This window comes from Lynx canadensis, chromosome D1 (assembly GCF_007474595.2).
Source record: "Lynx canadensis isolate LIC74 chromosome D1, mLynCan4.pri.v2, whole genome shotgun sequence".
Taxonomy (NCBI): Eukaryota; Metazoa; Chordata; class Mammalia; order Carnivora; family Felidae; genus Lynx; species Lynx canadensis.
The window spans coordinates 114763797-114785271 of NC_044312.2; the positions used below are offsets into that span (position 1 = coordinate 114763797).

A 21475-nucleotide genomic window follows, 5' to 3' on the forward strand; every position below is an offset into this window, starting at 1 on the left:
GGCTGCCCCTCCGCTCCACTGCAGCAGAGCCGCGCGCCCTGCGAGGCCTCCGCCAGCCACGTGATCGGCGCGACCGGCCGGCGCGCATGCGCACACGGCCAGCTCGGGAGCCATTTCGCGGGGCTGCGGCCCGGAGAGATCAGCTACGCAGGCGCCTGCCGGGAGCGCGCGTGCGTGCGTGCGTGCGTGCGGCGCCGGAAGGGGTGGGGCGGACTCGGCGCCTGCGCAGTGGGCGGTGCGGGGGCGGGGCCGGCCGTCAGCTGACCGAGGCGGCGGCGGCGGCGGCGGCCTCGCGGGGATAGCAGTCGGCGTCGCAGACTCCGGCGCCGAGGGTTGCGGGCGCGTCCGCTCCCGGTGGGCGAGGCGGAGGCCGCGTAGCACCATGGCGACCACCGTCAGCACGCAGCGCGGGCCGGTGAGGGTCCGGGCGGGGGACGGGGAGCGGGGAGCGGCAGTCTCCGGAGCCTCCGGGAGGGCCCGACGACGGGCTCCGGGCGGGGCGGCAGCGCGGCGGGACCGGCCCGGAACGGGGGAGGCCCCGCACCCCGGGCGGAGCAGGCCCCCCGCCCCGCACTCTCGGTGGGTTCCCTGGACGGGAGAGGCCGCCTGCACCCGGCTGGGTCCCCCTGACGGAAAAGGCCCCCCGCACCCCGGTGGGTGCCACCCCGCACCCCGGGTAGAGGAGGTCCCTCGCACCCCGGATGGTCCTCACATGAAGGAGGCTCCTCCAGACTGCCTCTCTATAGAGGAGGACCCTGAACCCCAGATGGTCCCTGCGCTTCTCCCAGGCAGTGTAAGGTTCACAAGCCGCTTCCCGGGTCAGAGGCCACTTCTCGAACCCTGTGGTTGTTTATTTTTTCTTTGTTTTGCAAATGAGAGGGTGGGAACCGAGGACCTGGGAGGGACCTTCCCAGTTCTCCTTCTGAGGGCTCCTGTCTGGTCCCTAAAGCTCATTGGGCTGTTGCAGGAGAGCAAGTGTAGACTGGCTCAGGATGGCTCCAGGGTGAGGCGGCTTCCCAGCAGCTCATTCAGACTGCATCAGGGACAGGTTGTCACAAACGGGGAGGTTTTTATCAACAGCAGCTCCACACGGACAGTAGAGGACTGTTTTGGCCCTTTTGAGTAGGAAAGGGTTCCTCTGATGGGATACCTTCATGTACTTTCAGTTAAGTCAGCTCCTGCGTGTAGGCTCCCAGGTAGCAGGGCTTCTCGTGGTTCAGAGGGGACGTGGATGAATCCTGTTTGTGCACACTAGAGGAGAATCTTCTCAGAACGTTGTTCCTGAGCTTGAAAGGAAAACCAGGTTTTGTTAGAAGCCCACTTGAGGTCGAGACGCTTATCAGACCTGAGTGTGGAAGCGTCCAGAGCCTGTGAGGGAGTTCTGGGCCCCTCCTCGCAGTGTGCCCATCTTTCCATCTTCAGTGACTTACCGCGGGCCGGCTCACTGCCAGCAGGTTCCCATTTTATGCAACTGGGTGATCCGAGAAGCAAGGGACCAAATCAGCAGCTTGTCTTTCTTCCCACATCCTCCTCCCAGGAGCAGTGGGCTCCTGGCCTGTCACGTGTCCCCAGCCTCCTGGGAGCTCCTTTCCCTCCTGGGAACTTGTGCGGAACTTCACTGGTGGCACGAGACTGAGTGTAAACACATACAAAGCTGGGCTCGGTGTCCTGTGTGAAGGGAGCAGTCAGGGAAGGTGAGCGCGTCCCGGTACCGAGGGGACATTCAGCGCAGTGACAGCACACAGCGGAAGCCCCGTCACCCCATAGCGAGCGAGTAGGAGTGTCAGTGCTCACGCGTATGGGGTCTGTGCCCTCCCAGGGTTCCTGGTCTGACTTCCTCGGTGTGCGGTGTCTCCTGGCATGTGTGACACTTGTGTGGCCTGCATCCGCGTGTGGGTGCGCAGCACACGGCTTGTCCACGTGCAGTAACGTTACGTGTGGGCCAGAGCTGCTGGGGGGCTCCAGGGAGGTGTCAGCAGGGGCTGGGGTCTTGAGTGCAGTGACGTACTCAGCCGTGACGTTGCTCGTGATGTTTGGGGCGGCCAGGTATGCCCGCCGTCAGGTTCTTCCAGCGCAGCACGGGAAACAAACGGGTCGTAAGCACGCAGACGAGCCACACACTCAGAGCTGTGCGTCTTAACTCCAGGTGGCCTGTCGCTATCGGGGTTGGGGTGGGTAGGGTTCTTGTGGGAGGTGCCACAAGCCCTGACACCTGAGGGAGGAGCTGGCGTTGTGGGGCTGGGGCTGGGAGGCAGGCAGGCCCGGAGGGAGAGAGGGTGGGCGCCTGCGCACTGAGGGCAGCGGGCACGGCCAGGGTGCTTTTCCAGACAAACGGCCACGGGCAGCGAATGGGTTTGGTGCTTGGACTTCATCCGGTCGCTACAGGGTAGACCTGCTCTCACAGCTGGTGCCTGGCACGCAGCCCGCCCCTCCCCTCCGGGCTCACCGGCGGGCGGTGGCAGTTGTTAAGGGTCTGGTGGCTCTCCTCTAGCCAGGGCGCACTGACTTGATGGAGCCCCACTCCCTGTGGAGGAACAGGACTAACACGGGTGCCGGGCCGTGAACAGAAGGCAGCTGCCGTCCCAGCTGGTGGTGGCGAAGCGAGCATTTGTCAGTGCTGGGGTGCCGGGTCCCAAACGTTAGCCCTATGCCGGCGGGCCCCATCCCAGCGTGCTGCACCAGCCCTCCAGGGGACCCAGAGCCTGGACTCACTGGGGGTACTCTGAAGTCCGACCACCGGGACCACCGCCTCCCGCAGAGTCCCCCCTCTAGGGTAGCCTGCCTGGGGCGTGGGGTTCCTGTGTCCTTGCTCAGGGAAGCCTGAGGGGCGGGGCCAGGACAGGGCAGGGCAGGGTTAGCTCCTCCGGGTTGCCCCTGCTCTGCCTTGTCCCTTCAGCGGGGCTGAGAGGGGTCTTTGGCATTTGTCTGTCCAGGCTGGTTTCTTCCCGGAGCCTCAGCTGAGCGACGCCCCTGACCCGTGCTGTTTGCCCCACTGGTAACAGTGCTGGTATTCCTGTAACGACAACCTTTTTCTTTCCAGGGTTTCTGTCCAGTGCACAGACTCTTGAGAGGCACCTGATGGGCCCCCTGCCTTGTTAGAACTCAGGGGAGTTCACTCGGTGGTGCCATCAGCTCATGGGGATGGGGCAGCATCAGCTTTTTTGGGCTCCCTCACAGATGTGTGGGTGGCCCCCACGGAGTTCAGGCTGATGGGGCCCTGGCTGAGCACGACCCCTGGTCATCCTTCTAGAGGGGCTGATCAGTCAGCAGGTTTGGGCTGAGCCCACCGCCCTCCCCTTGAATACCCCCGTCCCTCCTGAGCCAAGGTGGTCTGCTAGGTGGTGTTCCAGTGACCTGAGGCCCTGCAGGTCCTCATCAGCCTCATTGACAACGATTGTTTTTGAAAGATAACGTGGTAAGAACGTTCTCACTTGCACATAAGTGTGAACAAACGAACATGTAATTAAGTAAATGCAAAGAAGTCGCAAATGTAGATAGCAGTGTGCAGATACTGATGATTGTTGCTGAACCAGTGACTTCATCAGGGATGGCAGAGGGTGGTGTTTGTATTTTGTCCCGTGTTCTGTGGTGATTAACTGCGACTGTGTGTCCTGAAACACAGTTGTACAGCAAAGGCTGGGTCAGGCTCTGTTCTTGCTCGGGAACTTCCGGGATTCGCAGGGAAGAGTGGTTTTCTCTTCAGGCTCGTGTTTGGCGTTTCTTTTCTGGGCACCATGGCGAGCCCACGGGCCTCCTGCTCACACTGTCTGCCGTGGCACGCCTTCTTCTGCTCCAGGGGACCCACCTGCCCTGCCAGCCCCTCCCCGCTGGCCCGGGTCCTGCGGCTGGTGGGCAGCCCGTTTCTCTCTGCTCTGGCCCGAGGCTGCTGCATCCAGGGTCGGAATTCTGGACCTTTCCGTAGGTCACACCTTGTTGGCGTGCGGTGACCTTACTGGCTGCACAGAACCTTTCTTATTTTGTCTGATGTTAGCGTGGGAATGTTTGCCTTAGGGTTTTTTGTTTTTTTTCCCATTCTTTGACTTGACATCTTTCTGCACATTTATATTTAAGATTGGTTTATCGTCAACAGTATGTAGATTTTTTTTTTTTAATTTTTTTTTTTTTCAACGTTTATTTATTTTTGGGACAGAGAGAGACAGAGCATGAACGGGGGAGGGGCAGAGAGAGAGGGAGACACAGAATCGGAAACAGGCTCCAGGCTCCGAGCCATCAGCCCAGAGCCCGACGCGGGGCTCGAACTCACGGACCGCGAGATCGTGACCTGGCTGAAGTCGGACGCTCAACCGACTGCGCCACCCAGGCGCCCCAACAGTATGTAGATTTTTAAAGTCAAATCTAAGAAGTGTCTTTGTTTTTTAAGTGAAACACGTTAAGTAATTTTATATAGTTATACACATGTTCTTTTCAGATGTTTTCCTTTGCGCGTATGTTTGTCCATTTTTTCTTTTTTTCTCCTTCTTTTGGGTTGATTAAATACAGTTTTTGAAATTCAGTTTTTTTTCTTTTCTGCCCTCTTCGTGGTTATCGTAGAAGCTTTAACATGCACACATACCGGGGTCTGAAGTCAGTTATATTTACCCGCCTCCTGATCAAGACGTAACCCTGAGGGACGTCTTCCCAACGGGGGTGCAATTTTGTTACATATGCTGTCGCTGTTTCCTCTTCCCGTTCCTCAGACCTCCAGGCCACTTTGTTTTGCTTTGAGAATTTCCGCTGGAGGCTGGCTGTCCCGGGTTTGGTTTTGAAATGCCACCCGCCGCCCCTCTTCTTGCCTGTGCAGGGCTCTGGCCTGACTGTCGTCCAGGTCCGCACGTGCCGTCCTTCCCCTGGCATCGGCCGTCCCCCCCTCCCCCCATCCCCCAACCCTGTCCTGGGTCAGCACTGTGGGCCCAGAGGTCTCAGTCCGGTTTGCTGAGCAACACTGAGCTCTGACTGTGGGCCAGTTGTCTGGCGTCTCTGCGCCTGGTCACCCGACTCGCGCGAGGACGGACTGTGGCATGAATGCAGCCTGGCCCGGGCCCAACCCACAGGAAGTATCTGAACGAGTGAGCTGCTAGGTTCCTGCAACTTCATTTCCGCTTCTCGAGGAACCCTGCACTTCCCACGGCCGTCTGTGCCCTTTTGTGGGCACCATTTACCGTCCCCCACACCTCCCACCACTCTGCCCCCACGCTGTGGGGGTCGAGGGGCTGCTGGTACAGGGCTATGGACCCTGGGAGGGCCGCTGCGTGAGCTGAGGGCAGGAGGCCCCTGGAGGCCGCCTGAGCTTTGGGGGACCGTGGGCGGAGGGCGTTCTGAACAGGGGCACGGCAGCGGTGCACTCAGGGTTCAGAGGCTCCCCCGGCTGAGTTCTCAGGCACTCTGGGCACGGTCGTCACCCATGAGCCAGCGGACAGCAGCCTCTCCCTGCTCTGAGGCCACTGTCTCTACCTGGACTGTCCTTGCACCAGCTCCTTCTCTTTTCTTTTTTTAAATTGTTTTTAAAGGTTTATTTGTTTATTTTGAGAGAGGGGGAAGGGAAGGGGCAGAGAGAGAGAATTCCAAGCAGGTTCCGCGCTGTCTACCCAGAGCCCGACGCGGGGCTCGAACCTGTGAACCACGAGATCGTGACCTGAGCTGAAATCAAGAGTTGGATGCCCAACCGGCTGAGCCCCCCAGGCGCTCCTCCCCCTTTTCTGCGTGTCCTCGCTCACTTGGGGACCCTGGCTTCGGGTCCCCAACACCATAGTGGCTGCCTGCCTCCTCCCTCCTCCTAGGTCTCCTTCCTGAACTCCACATCTGTGTGTCCTGCCGCTCCTTGCCTTCTCCCCAGAAGGTTCCAGACAGCGCCAGGCAGCCCCTGCTTCCCTCACACCTTCCCCTACACCCCGCCCCCCACCTGTCCCGTGTGGAAGTGGTTCCACCCTGCACAGCACTCAGGCTGGAACATTTGGATGACCTCGCCGCCCCTCTGTCCCCTTAGGAAGCCCTGCCTCTCTGCCTTCAGAGCAGACAGACTGTGCTTCTCTGCCTCTGTGCCACCCACACACCGCCATCCTCGTCCAACCGGCCCACCCGCGTCACACTCTGCCGTTGGATGCCAGGCGGGGCTCAGTGAGAGACACGGCAGGCCTGGCTCCTCGCTGCCCGGGCTCCCTCCCTTGGGACGTTGGGGCCAGCGCCTCGGCCCCCTGCAGTGGGGACTCAGTCAGCGGCCAGGCTGGGGGTCAGAGCCACCCCCCATGCGGTCACTTGAGGGGACAGGCCACAGGGTGTGATAGGCCGCAGCAGGCCAGGCCCCCGGGACCGCGGGGAGGCTCCAGGGCCCCTGGCCCACCAGACACGGTCCCAAGGTCGGGGGTCCTTGTCCCGCGAGCACCTGACTTCGCCGCCAGGCCCTTGGCACCCCGCGGTTCTTGGCCACAGGGGCTTCTGTTTCTGTGTGGTCACGTTCCTCCATCCCCTTCGGCCTCAGTTCCAGTCGTGAGTGATGTGGAACGAGAGCCGTGGGATGAGCCAGGGACCACGGAGGCCTTTGTGTGGGGTCCCCTCTGGGTCACGGTGTGGGGTCCGGAGGCCTGAGTGCGCCCTCACGGCGGATGCCGGCCCCCGGAGGGTGCGGAAGGAACCCAAGGCCTCAGCGTGGCCGACGGCCCGCACGTCGCCACGGTCTTGTCGGGCGTCGTGTTGCCCTGGACTCGGTGGGGGACGCGGGTGCTGTGCCTCGCGGCAGCTGCTCTCGTGTTAGTTTTCGTGCCACAGGATCTCTCTGTCCTGCCACCGAGCCGAGGCGCCGAAAAGAACATCCAGCAGTGGATCAGGAAGTACTTTTTCACGTCACGCGAAAGTTAAAAGTTCATTAAAAATTTTCCAGATGTTTTGGAGCGCCCGGGTGGCTCCGTCGGTTGGGCGGCCGACTTCGGCTCAGGTCACGATCTCGCGGTCCGTGAGTTCGAGCCCCGCCTCGGGCTCTGTGCTGACGGCTCGGAGCCTGGAGCCTCTTTCGGATTCTGTGTCTCCCTCTCTCTCTGCTCCTCCCCTGTTCATGCTCTTGTCTCTCCCTGTCTCAGAAATAAATAAACGTTAAAAAAAAAAAAAAAATTTTCCAGATGTTTTACCTTCACTGGAAAAGTGACAGTTGAATGAATTTTTAAATTCTTGGGTATGTCGGTACTACATTTGCATGAATAGCTAACGGGTATGCGTAATTTGACGTGAGTAAATAAGTTACGTTAAAGGTTGCTCAGCAAAAACGGATACCAAGTGAAGTGTCCATGGCTTTTCAGTTTTTAACCTAACTTTTAGCGTAAAAACTTGAGTCGTTCTTAGCCCCACGTTAACCGAAGAGTCCTGTTTGTACGTAGAGCACGAGTGGGCGCACGGGACAGGAGCCCTAGACGGTGTGTCTGCGGCCCTAGACTTGACGAGGGGCAGCAGGCAGAAGTGGTTTTGCAGCGCTCCTTGAGAGACCGCCTGCCCCAGGCCTGGGTCGGGACTCCATGTGTTCAGCCTGTAAATGTGAGCCAGGTTACGTTTTCAGATGTGATCCGTTATTGACGTTGTAGCAGGAGTGATCGTTCTCTTTTCCCTCCAGGCTGGGAGCCAGGATAAAGCATGTGTTTTTACGTGACCCTTCCTCCATCACGATGTGGCAAAAATCGGTCCTGAAAATTTAATACGTGTCAGTAATACAGGTGTTACCGTGGCCTTTGCAGACTGTCACTGGGGCGGGAGGGTTCATGTCGGCGCCTGGACGTGCGTGGGACACCTGACGCGTCACCATTTTGTCACGAGCAGGGACTGGTTAAGGTGGTGGAACCTGCTCGCTCGGACGAACTTGGGCTGCGACAGCGGGCGGGCCTGTCTGGTAGCTCCTGGGCAGCAGGTGCATGACCAAGATTTTGTAAGATTTTTACTTTGGAGGAAGTGAAGCACGGTGTCCTTCCTCTTTCTTCCTTGTTAAGTTAAATTGGAATTCTTTCTAATAAACCCGAAATTTTAGAGTTATGGATCAGTTGCAGACGGTGCGGAGAGCTGTAGTGAGCTCTCTCTCATAGACGGTATATCTGCACCTCGTGTCACCAAGGTCCACTGGTCACAGCCAGAGACCTGGCTTTGGCTTTGGTTCGTGACTGCCACTGCAGGTTTGATTTGGACACCCCACGTTTCTCCCCCCGTCCCTCCTGGGCTCAGGTTCCGGCTAGGGCCGCGCGTGGCATCCAGCTGCCATAGGTCCTCCGTGGCCTGCGCTCCAGGGCCATCTCAGACTTTGCTTGTTCTGGGGACTGTGACAGCCTAAGGCCTGCCGCTCGGGGATTCTGTAATGCGTCCCTCGGGTGGGAGAAGACCACGGGACACGATGTCCTCCGGGCTTCTCAGGAACCTGGTGTCCCCCAGCCTGTCAGTGCTCATGGGGTCCACTTCTCTCCCTCCCCGTGTTTTGTTTGTGCTATTAATTCATGTGATAAAAACCCTTGTCTCACATTTAGTTTTATCGTCAAAACCTTGTTGGAAAAGAATACCATGTCTTTGGCCTTTGATACAATTTTATCCTCCCCCACCCCCAATTAAAAAGCAGAGTGTTCTCCTTAAGCCCAGATGAGTTCTGGAAGTCCTGTACCGATGGTGGGACGAAGGAGATAGACATACGATCCCCATGCCTGAGCAGCACGCTGTCACCACCATCCCTGCGTATGCGCGTGTGGTCCACAGCCCACCCTGCTGGGTCCTCCGAGCTGCGGTATGCGGCATGGGGTGAGCAGTTACTCTCAGACCAAACGAGAATGTGGTCTGCGTGCGTGAGTCTGTCTGCCAGCCGTGGGTGCAGGCACCGGCCACAGACCCCGCGGGCGGAGGCTGCGAGGCCCGTGGACGGTCGGCAAGGCAGCATCCGGCCCGGTGTCGGCTGGGTAGAGCTCCGGCTGGGGACGTGGCTCCCGTCTGCCCGCAGCAACTGGCAACTGACGTCGGTCTCACAGCCGTGAAGCCGGCCACAGCATCTCGGCCCTCCGGGAGGGCGTGCGCCCTTCTTTGCGAGGCGAGCCCTGGGCCCTCCTGGAGAGCCGGGAGGTCCCCCGGGAGGCAGCGCTCTCCTCACCTGGCAACGCTGGGCCTCCCGGGCGCTGCTGCCTTCCCTTCAGTCTGTGATGAGTACTCAGGGCCCCTCCAGGCTGCCCGGTCCAGACGCAGAGAATGAGAACGAATGAGATGCTGCCCCCGCCAGGCGCCGAGATCACTCCTGCACGTCCCAGCGTGGGAGGGCCTGGCGTGGGGTGCAGCCAGGAGAGGTGTGCTCTTGCTTGGCAGAGAAAAGCTGCCGGGGCACCCAGCTGACTGCTGCCAAGGGGGAAGTGGCCGGGGGGAGTCCCTGGGCCCGGGGTCCTGAGTTGGTTTCCATTGGTTTCCGGGCCTGGTTTGGGTGGTCTCCAGGCCTGAGATGGGGACACCGACAGGAACCTAGACCTTTCTGGGGACTTTTGAAATGAAACAGCAAAAGGCACTTGGGGAGAAATGCTTCCCCAGTGGTGCTTGTGAGCTCAGCGAGTGTGGAGCTTTCTGGAATTCTGCTGGATGCCTGGTCCATCCGGAAGTCCAGAACTCCAGCAATTGAGGCCTTGGGGTATCCAGCACCCGGACGGCTGCAGTGGTCCCTAGTGGCTGGCGTCAGTAAATGCCGTCTGCCATAACTCACTGACACGCGGGGGTTTCCCTTGGCATTTCTTGAAAATAATGCTGCTTGGAGGCTCTTGTCCAGAGTCCCGTGTGGTGTCCCCGTGGGGCGGCTAAGGAGGACCCCGGACCACCACAGGCAGCACCGGCCCTGTGCCGCAGCTCGTGTCCCATTTCGAGGACAGGCCCTGCTCCCTTCTGAGGGGGTCTGTGGCCCCAGGGGCTGTGCCAGTAGTTCATCTGGGCATTCCAGACCCTGAACCCAGGGAGACGGCGGTGTGAGGCTGCTCGGGGTGGTGAACGCCCAGTGGGTCCTTGCTCTGCTGGCCCCGGGACACAGCCGCCCCCTCTGCTCGTGTGTGCCGGGAGAGCCTCGTCCAGGGCCAGCACCGCCATATGTCGCGACCGACTCCCGCTTCAGCCGCTGCCCCTTCACGGACAACTGGCTTCTGGGAACCTTCGGGCCACCGCGCAGCCCCCCTCCCGGCGCGTCCCCGCCCCATCTGGGAGCCGGGCCCTTCTCGGGAGGCCAGGCCACCCCTTGGACATAGGGTTCAGCAAGAGGCAGAGGGGTGAGGTCTCTGGGGCTCTTGTTTGTCTCTTCCTTCTGTCTTCTGGGGCGGTGCTGAGCTTGAACTGTTGCAGGCGAGGGTTTTCCTTGTGACTAGAAACCCAGCTTCCAATTTCGTCTCGCTCCGTGTTTGAACGAGCACGTTGCGGCCCACGGGCCCAGCTCGCCCTGGTGGCAGCAGGCAAAGCAGGTCACAGACACGCAGGCAGAGGGTGTGTGACACCTGGACGTGGCCTGAGACTGTCCAGGGGGCCGGTGTGAGCAGGAGAGTCCGTGGTTAGTGGCCAGAGCAGGTGGCGAGCCCCCAGGGAGGCCGGCGTGCGACCCCTTTGTCCCGAGTGACAGGGCTCCTGGCCAGAGAGCAGCCGCCGTGGGCGCGGGCAGCGCGGTGGTTCGGGGCGCTTGGGCTGCAGACCCTCCACCCACGGGCCCCTCACTGCGTAGACGAAGAGGCTGAGCTCCCACCCCGCTAACGCGCGTGCGCTCTCTCCGAAGGTGTACGTCGGCGAGCTCCCGCAGGACTTCCTCCGCATCACGCCCACGGCCGCGCAGCAGCAGGTGCAGCTGGACGCGCAGGCAGCCCGGCAGCTGCAGTACGGAGGCGCGGTGGGTGCCGTGGGCCGCCTCAGCGTCACCGTGGTGCAGGTGGGTGTCCCGCGTGGGGAGCGCCGGCCCCGGCCGCCGTGCCACACTCTCTGCGTGGACGCGTGCTTTGCTGAGGCGTGCTCCCGAAACATAGCTGGTGAAGCGACAGACGTGAAAAGTAGCGACAGTTGCCAGGTTCTACCAGAAGGAGCAGGAATAGTCAGTAACAGCTTCACGGGCTCGTGCTCCGGGCCGGCCACGGGCACGGGCTCCTGTGTGTGGACGGCCTCGCGGCTGCCGGGAAGGTGAGGGCGTGAGGGTGGGCTGGCAGCCCCTCCAGGCCGGCCCTGGCTGCTGAACGGATCCCAAGGAAAGCCAGATGCGCTGTCAGGATCTAAAGTGGTTTTGGTCAGCACGACCTCCTGTAAAACCGCGAAGCAAGGGAAGTCACTGCACGCAGTTTTGAGGAGACGCACACATACAGCAGACAGAGCCACGGTCGGGCCTCGCGAGTTCCGTGGGTTTTATGGTGACCACGCGTCCCAGATACTAACTCTGGCCACGCCCCCAGGGCCGATGGGGTCACCTCAGGTACACACGAGCCGCCAGTCCGCACCCTCCACACGGTCCTCCCAGGCCCTCGTGGCTTGGGCTCCCACTTTGCCCGCTGGGCCTCGCGGCGTGGCCCGTGGCTTCCCGCTACCTGTGTGGTCACCCTTCCTCCCCTGGTGTTCGCCCAGCCCCCGCCAGGGCTGTTCCCTCATGTTCCCTTGTGGGGTTCTGTGTGGAGGCATTACGGTCCAGTCGGAGCCACTTGGAATGAGCGTTTGCCGACCGACCGCCTGGGCCCCCGGAGCCTTCCGCCTTCATCCGCGTCCACGCTTTCTCCTCCCTGCAAACGCAGCCTGTCTGGCCGAAGGCTGGGCTCCTCGGGGTTCATGACCCGCAGCAGTGGACGGAGGACAGAAAGTGAAGCCGGGCCGTGGCTCCAGGGTGGCTCTCGGCTCTGATCAGCCTCTTCAGAGGGGACGTCGGAGGAGCTGCCCTGCGTGGCCCAGCGGCTCCCTTCACTTGACCAGTGGCCTGCTGCACCCGTTGCCCACGGGCACGATTGCAGCCACGTCCTGCTCCCGGGAAAATGCCGGAAGTGAGGAGTTGGGGGGTGGAAGGCTGAGGTGGATGTGCAGCTCTCGCTCGGGTGGCGGCTGCTTATTTAGTAACGTTGGTCGTGTTTCAGGCCAAGCTGGCGAAGAATTACGGCATGACCCGCATGGACCCGTACTGCCGACTGCGCCTGGGCTATGCAGTGTACGAGACGCCCACCGCCCACAATGGCGCCAAGAACCCTCGCTGGAATAAAGTCATCCAGTGCACGGTGCCCCCCGGCGTGGACTCCTTCTACCTGGAGATCTTTGACGAGGTGAGAGGTTCTGCCGCCTTCACGGGCCCGGCAGGTGCAGGCCGCGCACGGCGATGCCAGAGCCACGGGTGCCCTGCCTTCCCGCCACTGAGGCTGCCCAGGAGCTGCAGGTGTGCCCCGACACAGGGCACGTCGTGGCTTTGTGACGGGTGTCCCGGGTGTCCTCGGAGGCGGGGGAGAGCATACGTCCCATGCAGCTACATTCAGAAGCAGCATCGCCAGGGACAGGGACACCAGGCACTCTGTGGAGACGGTGTTGACGCGTCTCCCCTTCCCCAAGTGCCAAACTCGTCCCCAAACCCGAGGCTCGTGGAGGCCGGCCTTCATGACCAGGTGGGATGTAAAGTGTGTCAGACCCCATGCTGGGTGGGAGTGGGGTTCTTGGGCAAGTTGCCAGCCCCCCGGGTGTTCCTGAGGGGGATCAGATGCAGTGGGGCTCTTCCTGAGCCCGGTCCTCTGGGCCCCTGTGTGGGACAGCCCAGCCTTCCACGGCCCGGCCCGGGAGCTCCGGGGGCTCTGGTCGGCAGGACGAGAGGTCACAGGGAGTTGGGCAGCAGCAGGGCTGAGAGGTGGACCCCTCCCCCCGCCAGTGTGGTGCCCTCGGCTCTTTTTCCTTCCAGGTTCCTTCCTCCTACCCCATCTCTCCCTTTGCTTAGCAACAGGAGGGGAAGAACAGAGGGCATGGTTAGCAGGGAGAGTGCCTCCTTTCCCCCGTCCATGCCCGCTGGGCTTTGGACTTGCAAGGGATCCAGGGAGGGCGGGCAGAGACGAGACCACGCATCTCCAGACACTGACCACGGCTCTCCTGACCTTACAGGAATGAGGGCGGGGCCCCGTGGGGTCCTCTCTTCCCCTGGTGGGGACCTGTACAAGGCAGAGAGAGGGGCAGCCCCCCCACCCCCCCCAGGCTGTGCCCTCACTGCCTGGACGAGGGCTGAAGTATGTACAGTGCCAGGGGCCAGATACTGGGGTGGTAGGGAGAGGAACAACTCTTTGGAGGAGGCAGGCCCAGGGATGGGGCTTCAGGGTGAGGCTGTGGGTGGGGCCTCGGGTAGGAGGTGGCACTATGGGGCGGGACCGCTGGGTGAGGGTGGGGCCTCAGGGCAGTGGTGGCCCCTGTGTCTCCCCGTGTCTCCCTCAGCGAGCCTTCTCCATGGACGACCGCATCGCCTGGACACACGTCACCATTCCCGAGTCCCTGAAGCAGGGCAAGGTGGAGGACGAGTGGTACAGCCTGAGTGGCCGGCAGGGTGACGACAAGGAGGGCATGATCAACCTGGTCATGTCCTACACGGTGAGGGCGTGGGCCGTGTGGGCAGGCTGAGTGGCAGCTAAGCTCAGTGGAGCTGTTTGTCCCCGAGGGACGGGACCTTGGCCAGCAGGTATCGGGTGTTTTGGCGGGAGGAGCGGCGTTGTGCGGTGGCCTGTGGCCGGGGGGCAGGCTCGCCCCGTGGCAGAGAGGGGTCTCAGGGCCACACGGCGTTTAAGGGAGAAGCTGCCGGCCCTCGGGTCCCCTGGCTTGTGTGGCTCCATCGTCAACCCGCTGCTCTTGGGGTGGGAAGCAGGGGCGGAGGGGTCTGGGAGCCTGGGCTCTTGCCACTGCCTTTGTTCCCCCCAAGGGAGTGGTGGTGTCCTTGTTTTCACTTTGCCTCAAGGAAGTCCGCTGCAGGTGTGGCGGCACGAGGGTGGTCTCCCAGCCCGGCAGAGTTTCGTCCCCGCTGCTCATCCCTGGGCTGTTTGAAAGCGAATCCCAACACCGATGTGATTTTACTCAAACGTCTCGTTACGCGACTTTAACAGAGTTTTCACGTAAACACAGAATCGTGACCGCGATAGCTGAGCGGTTAAGATTTTAGAGGCAGTCAGGAAATGTTACAGGTGCTGACGCAGAGAGTACTGACTTGCTTCCCGGAACCGTGTTCCCTTCCGATCGCATCTCCATCGGAGGCTCTAAACAACCCCTGTAGCCGAACCACTCGCCCCGACCTTCCGCCAGGGCAGTGTTGGGACATCCACGTGGGCAGGGCCACACGGGAGGTTTCAGTGTGTGCTGTGTTCTTCTGTGACCCCGTGATCGTCCTTGGTGTGTTCTAGGCGCTGCCGGCTGCCGTGATGATGCCGCCTCAGCCTGTGGTCCTGATGCCCACCGTGTACCAGCAAGGTGTCGGCTACGTGCCCATCACAGGTGCGTGCCACTTCTCCTGCCCTGGGCTCTCGTAGTGCAGCGTGGAGGCTGAGCCCTGTCTGCATGTGACTCGTGGGGCCCTTCCAAACACGAGGGTCTGGTCTTACATTTGAATCTTTTATGCGTCTGTGGAATATAGGATTTTTTTTCCCTTGATCATTGGCAGGTTGAAGTTGACGAGGTATGGAAACGTAATTTCTAAACACGTTAGCGTATGCGTTATCGGCACGAAAGATCACGCTCTGTGGGGCAGAGTGAACCGTATGCCCTGATGTTCCCGTTGTGTCGTGTTCATTCACTTTTATAAAGGTAGCAATTTGTGGCTGTACGGCAAAATCCAATTGGATTGTAGCTTTCACGCCTTTGAATTTTCAAACTTTAATGTCAGCTGTTGGCTGACTCCCGCTCCTGGCTGCAACGGTGACTGGACTTCACCAGCCCCTGCGGTAGATGGCCGTAAAAGTAGCAGAACGGAAGAGGCGGCAGCAGGTGGGCCTGCAGGACGGCGATCCCTCCCTGAGAGAAGGGAGGCGGGGCAGCCCCGGGTCACGGTGGCCTCTACCTGAGATGGCATGGTGCAGGGAGTCGGGTCAGAGCACAGTGCCGTGGGGAGCCCTGCTTTGCGTTGAGGTCAGTGTGAGGACCTCTGTCCTTGGGTCTAGTGGCGCCCTTCCCTGTGGCGGTTAAAGGGTCTGTGTGAGCTTATGGTTTAACTGCCCCTCGTTGGAGGTTGGAGGACGAACAGGCACCTTGTGGGGCTCACCAAAGGTATGAGCGCCCGGGGCGGCCGTAACAGAGTCCCACAGACAGCGATAGCCTAAGGCAGCAGGAATCTCTTTTCACCCTTCTGGAGGCCGAAGCACAAAATCGAGGCATGGGCGGGCCGTGCTCCCGGGAGTCGGCAGCAGAGGTGCTGGGGTGGGACCCTTGTGGTCCCCTCTAGCTTCTGGGGCTCAGGCGGCCTGGGCTGTGGCTGCCTCGCTGCCTCTGCCTCCATGGTCACGGGGCCCCTCCTGGGGTCTGTGCCTGTACCTCTTTTCTCCGGGCGCTGCTCCCGACGGCCATCTTGTTCACGTGTGCCCGGGTGGGGACCTCACACGTGTTTCTGGGGGACGTGCGGGGACCCACACGGCCAGCAGCACCAGGACACATTCGGTTAACGGAAAGTCTGCCTTCTCAGGAGACCAGATGTGTCGCTGGCCTTTTTCTGGTTTCTTAGTTCATTGTATAAATGAGAACTTTGTGCTCAAGTTTGCCCTAAAATGTTTATTTTGGGAAAGGCCAGACTTCTGTGTAATTGGAGACTTTGAACTTCTCTTTTGACGTGCATCGATAAGCTTTGGGACATGGAGTTGCGGGAAGTTACCAAGGAGAGGAAGTCGTTTCTGCCTGGACGTCTCGGACCGAGGCGCCACCGGCCCCAGTCGCATTTCCCGCAAACAAGGACTTGCACCCGCTGCCCCTGTTTGCGTGAAGCTTGTGCTGCAGCGTCTCCTTTGCTGCGAACACAGACTTCCCTGACCTCATCAGGAGGGAGTGCATGTGCGTGACGAGTGAAGTGTGGTGTGCGAGTGTGTGCGTGCGCACGTGTGACCTGCGGTGTTCGTGTGCATGGGTGTGCGCGTACGTGATGCGTGTGTCTGCGGACCCTGCTTCCGGAGGGCAGGCAGAACCTTTGAGCTGTGGCCCCCACGGGAGGGGGCTAACTATAGGTGCTACCCCCCACCCCCACCCCCCCCCGGCAGGCAGAGACCCGTGAGCTGCAGGGGTGGGGTGGGGGTCCCATGGGGGAGCTGATCCTGGGAGCACTAAGAAAGAGCCTTTCAGAAGTTCTCTCTGCTTCCGGGTTTTTCTGAGCCAAAGTAGTACCGGGGAGGCACGGTGGCCGTGGAGCCAGGGCGTGAAGGACGCCAGTTCCTAAGAGATGGCGAAAGGTGCCCCCTGGTCTGGAAAATCCTCCGCCGCTGTTCTGCCCGTGTTTCCATCCATCCTGTAGACAGTGGACTGGAGAGCTGGGTCCGCGGTTCCTCCCGGCTTGGCGTGCGATGAGAAATGCTCGCGGGTGCGTGCCTGGCTCTCGGGTTTCGCTAGCGTGCTCGTGGGCGGCAGAGGGACCCGCCTGGTGCACGGCCCGCGCCATGGTCACCAGCGGGCCGTACACCCCCTGTGCCGGCCGTTCCCTGGCAGAATTGCTTTGTGGCCTTCAGGTCCCGCAGGCGGGCCCCTGTGGTATGATCCGGGACTTTAAGAGACCACAGCCCGAGCGGCGCATCCCGGCTCTGGGATAGCGAGCACCTGCTGGGGAGGAAGGCCGCGGGCGGTGGAGTCGTGCGTGGGGCCGTGGGCCGGAGCTCGGTGTGGGCGTCGGTACCATCGTGGGTGCCCCTCAACCGCATCTCACTTGCAGGTGTGCCCGCCGTGTGCGGCCCTGGCGTGGTGCCCGTGGCCCTGCCCCCGGCGGCCGTGAGCACCCAGCCCCGCTGCAGCGAGGAGGATCTGAAGGCCATCCAGGACATGTTCCCCAACATGGACCGGGAGGTGATCCGCTCCGTGCTGGAAGCCCAGAGAGGGGACAGGGACGCGGCCATCAACTCCCTGCTCCAGATGGGCGAAGAGTCCTAGGGCCCCGGCCGCCACGCTGCCTCTGCCCCTCTCGACCTGCCGGCCCCGCTCCCCTCCCCGTTCCTGTGAAGGAGCCCCGTGTAGCCTTTTCTCAGCCATCTGTAGCCCCAGTCCTCACCCTCGTTTGGGATGCATGCGGGTCGTTGGTCCCCAGCCACTGAGTGCCACCACCGCTTGGGTGCGGGTGTGGGCGGGCCTGTCCCTCGCTTTGTCGGGAGAAGAGTGGGCACGTGGGCCGTGTCCTGTCCACACGCTCTCCCCCCTGCCGCTTAGGGACGTGTGTCTTCAAGTGCCGTGTGCTTCTGCTCCGCACGCTGTCCCGAGAGCGCTCCGTGCAAGCAGCCTGACTCTGCCGGCGCTTTAGAAAGCGTCCCGTGCCCTCCTGGTTTGACGATGGCATGCGGTTACTTTACTCAGTCGGGGTAGACCTCGTATTTCAGGCACACAGAACATTGACAGCCGATTGGGATGGTTTTTACGAGTCAGGCTTCAGATTCACGTCCGTCCCTTGTTCCTTGTCTGTGGTCCGCGGCCGCTCACCAGCGCCCTGGGCAGGCTGACCTCTGTGTTGCCGGCCAGCAGCAGGTTCAGCGCTGATGTCCGTCCACCCGCCTGTCCCCACCCGTGGGCTCTGGAGCAGGGCTGCCCTGGGGACCCCGTTAAGCGTTTTCCTGCTGTGTCTCAGGCCGACTTTGTGGGCTGTTTTTCCGAGGGACTGCCCCTCCGCTCCCTGACCAGCTCTTGGAACAGAACGTAAAACCGAGGGTGAAAAGTAGAAGGGGCAGTACTTTGTATTTGTTTATTAAAGGGTATCAGGAACCGTTGGCTTACAACTGACGTTGATTTAAGTAAACGTGTACCAGTCCGGCGGGTTCAGTTTGGACAAAATAGCAAACCGATGAATGTTTAAGGCTTCCTAGCGGCAAGGGGTGCAAGTGCGGCGCTGTGGACCGCGTGGCGGCCAAGGCTCCCGTTGTGACCACAAGATGGGACAGGGTGGGGGACACCTTGTGGAAATCTGCAACGTGGGAGGGGTCTCGGGCACTGCTTAGCCCAGGCGCATGCGCGCACACTTGCCTCCAGACGGTCCTGTTGCCGTGGGCCCCGCGGCCCCCAACAGCGTGGCCCTGCGAAGGCTCAGCCGGAGGACCGGACTCCGTCCAGCCTTCGCCGCACGCGGGGCCTCCTGTCAGTTGGAGGATGCTGCCGCCAGCGGCGAGTGCGCGGTGGCCCGGGGTCGGCGCACAGAAGCCTGAAGGAGCGTGTCCGGCTGGCGTGGCGGCCTCACCAGGCGAGGGTTCTCCATGAAGATTTGCCTCCACCGAGTCCCGACCACCGGCTAGGACGTGGGAGCCCTGCCTTCTCGCGAAGCAGGAGTTCCCACACCGGACGGTTTGGGCCCGCGTCCTCGCGCAGATTCCTCCCCAAACGGGCGAAAGCGTTGGGCAGGCCCGCGGCTCTCACTTGGGGGCGACCTTCACGGACACGCATCCGGGACCCCAGGTCCCCCCGGGCCCCAGTGCCGCCTTCTGCCTTAAAGCTGTGGGGGTGTTTGTGCGTGTCAGGGACGTGCTCCCCTCGGGGACAGGCACCAGGCTAGCTCACAGGGCCTGGGCTGGCAGGAGAGGGACCCTGAACCTGTCGCTTCTGCTCCCCTTTTCTTGCCAACACCGTGTTTGTGGCGTCCCAGAGAGCCTGCACCCGGCCGGCCACGGCTGCCTGTGCTAGGCTGTCCTTTCCTCCTGCGCGCCCCGCTGTCCTGCGTGTGGGCTCGTGCCTGTGGTGGCCCGCTCCTCCTGGGGGACGGCACGGTTCCTCCGGAGCGGCCGCGGCGTGGCCGCCACGGACTCCCACGAGCCAGGGCGGCTACCGGGGCCCGGGGCCCCGGGGCCTCCGCCCTCCGCGAGCTGGTCGGTGGCGTTTCCTCTGGTGGCAGCCCCGGCGCTGTCAGGGCGGTGGGGACGCGGTGTGCGCGGTGTCTGTGCACTTGGGTTCTTCCCGCGGCTCCTTCGGCGAACAGACCCCCTCCAGCGGCACGTGTGCGGCGTGCTGGCGGGAACGATCCTCAGAGCTTTCTCGAGTGTCTGTTGGGGTGCAGAGTCCAGATCTATCTTTGTAAAATATATTTTTGCTTATCAGCCTTCTAATTTAATAAACGATATCTATAAAAATAGAGAATTAAACTCCTCCGATGAAACTTGACCGTCTTGGTTCCCGAGTGGTTTTTCACTTTGCTTGGAGCACGCTGGCTAATAAGTCACTTGCAGGATGTACGACTAGAGGGAAAAGCCGCCGGCTCGGTTCAGAACGTTACCCTGAAAGGTGTACGTTGCCCTGAAAGGGCAGGAGGTTTGCGGTTTGGATTCCAGGGACGGGGAGGAGGCCCCGGTGCCGCGGGTGGGACTTGTCCTGCGTTTGCGCCTGGAGTCACGACCTCACCTCCGGGGACTCGGGCTCCGAGTGGGTCTCCGGAGGGCGCCCGCGTGCCCCAGGGGCTGCGGCAGCAGGCCGGCCTTCACGGCCCGGCCCGCAAGGGAGGTGGCCCCGTGCCCCCAGCCCGTCCCCAAGGTGGGGTCCCGCAGGGTGTGCTGCTCCACGGGGCTCGCTGCCGCTGGCTCTGTGTCCCCACAAATGCCTTCTGCCCGCAGCGGCTGAGGACGGCGTGTGCTCATGCCGACGGCACGTGAGGAAGCCAGGAGCACGCCTCGTTCGGGCCCTGGACGCAGCACCCAGAGCGCCCGCGAGGCCGAGCTCACTGCAGGGCTGAGCTAGAAGACGACGTCCCCGAGCGTCTGTGGGGGCTGCGTGGAGCGTTGGGGGGGGCGGGGGGGCCCGTCTGTCTGCTCCCCAACGTTGCCCAGACGCGCACCACGAGGCAGGCGCTCCGTCGTGCTGGCAGGTGCTGTGGTCCTAGGCACCCAGGGCGAGCCTTCTCAAGGCCACGGGCCTGGCCCCCGATGGAGGGGCCGCTGTGCAGCTGGTGCGAGAGGGAGCTGGGAGGGAAGGCAGCCCAAGGAGGCAAGCCGGAGATTGCTGGAAGCCCGCAGCCCTGGGAGCCCCCGAGGAGAGATCGTGCTGCGTGCCGGGAGCAGAAGCACGTTCTTCCTGGAAGGACACCGTGTGGGCCCGGCCTCCAGGGACCGAGCGGGCACACAGCCCCAGGACGTCTGTGTGCCCGGGAGCGGCCGTGAAGCACGGCTGGGGAGCATGAGACCTTCAGACCTGCCCCGAACACCAGCGGGGACTTAAAATGGGGAAACAGGACAAAGCGCAGAGTGGGAGCAGAGGACGAGAGGCTGAGAGACGGGAAAGAAGCCCGCAACCGCCGGAAGTGAGGACACAGCCACCGGACGTGGCAGCTGAACGGGCAGACTGGTGGCGGGTTGGACGCTGCCCAGGAGACCGTGGAGCGGTTCAAGAGCCACATGCGCCCCACGGAGCGTGGCACCCAGTGCCCATGACTGTGTGACACAGATCTGGGGCTCGGGGCTCCCCCTTAACCGCAGGAGCTGTTACTCAACATGGGGTCTGCTGGGGTCGCAGCCGTGCACTCAGCCGAGACATGACGGCGGGTGGGTCTGTGGCCCCGTAGACGCGGATGGTAACGGGGCCCTGGTGGCCCATCTGATCCCGGGGTGCCCCTGGGAAGGGCTGGGGTCACTGTCCTGTCTGCTTGGCACAGTGTTGTAGGGCCGTCCGTGGGGAGCACAGCCTCTCCTCCAGCCGACGGCGCTGGACGCGGGGAGGGTCCCGGCCACCCGTCGAGAAGGCGGGCGGCCCTCTGCTCTTCCGTGTGAGCACACGTCCTCCCCAGCGGCCCCTCCAGCTTGCCCCCGGAGCCCCGATGTCTGAAGCCTGTCCTTGCAGACGGCCGCCCCCCAGGGCCCCGCGCCCTTCCCCCTGCCGTCTGGGCGTCTGCTATTCCGACGTGCTTGGGGCCGGTGTCTGAGGCTGTGCCGCCCCGGGGGCACAGGCTGAGCCCTGGGGTCCCCTCCTCGGCACCCACAAGGGCGGTTCTGGGCTGGGTCCAACTGCCAGGAGCCAGCCTGGCAGCACATGGTCCCGAGCTGTCCCAGAGGCAGCCTGGGCTCTGGCCCCCGAGCCCGTGATCCCCTGAGCCGTGCTGCCCCTGAGAGCACCACCTCGTAACCTTCACGCCCCGGTTGTCGTTGGCTGTCGTGGCTGCTCATCGTCAGGGTGGGGGAGGCTGCTGGCCCGTGTGGCGCCGTCTGCCACCGCTCCTTCTGTGCACTGGCTCCGTGGTTTTCCGAATGCACGATCGTCTCGTCTGCAAGCGGAGGTGGTGTCTCCGTCTGCGCGTCCGGCCGGCTGCTGTTAACGGGACACCGCAGATGGGACGTAGACGGTGGACACTGCTTTCTCGCCGCTCTGGAGGCTGGACGCCCACGATTTGGTGTCTGGA

General features: G+C 62.2%; 1 protein-coding gene across 4 annotated transcripts; it reads left to right on the forward strand.

The window, feature by feature from the left end:
* The first annotated feature begins 270 nt into the window (after positions 1-270).
* LOC115524751 (toll interacting protein) lies at positions 271-19254 on the forward strand. Of its 4 annotated transcripts, none has more exons than XM_030331371.1 (6): positions 271-415; positions 10736-10885; positions 12063-12245; positions 13387-13539; positions 14340-14430; positions 16838-17052. In XM_030331371.1, the coding sequence occupies exons 1-6, from the start codon at positions 383-385 to the stop codon at positions 17050-17052; spliced, it is 825 nt and encodes a 274-aa protein (XP_030187231.1). In that variant the 5' UTR covers positions 271-382. The 4 variants fall into 4 exon arrangements, with proteins under 4 accessions (XP_030187231.1, XP_030187232.1, XP_030187230.1 ...); XM_030331372.1 differs by lacking the exons at positions 271-415; positions 16838-17052 and adding exons at positions 7716-8740; positions 15768-16818; XM_030331370.1 differs by lacking the exon at positions 271-415 and adding an exon at positions 8327-8740 and having other exon boundaries at positions 16838-19254.
* Positions 19255-21475: the final 2221 nt, after the last annotated feature.

What these genes read in the sequence shown, in the direction of transcription:
- LOC115524751 (XM_030331370.1), top strand. Translation starts at nt 8,657, where the DNA reads ATGCCTGAGCAGCACGCTGTCACCACCATCCCTGCGTATGCGCGTGTG. An exon ending in TCAGCGTCACCGTGGTGCAG is followed by an intron (nt 10,886 to 12,062) that starts GTGGGTGTCCCG and finishes GTCGTGTTTCAG; the next exon opens with GCCAAGCTGGCGAAGAATTA. An exon ending in CGGCTACGTGCCCATCACAG is followed by an intron (nt 14,431 to 16,837) that starts GTGCGTGCCACT and finishes TCTCACTTGCAG; the next exon opens with GTGTGCCCGCCGTGTGCGGC.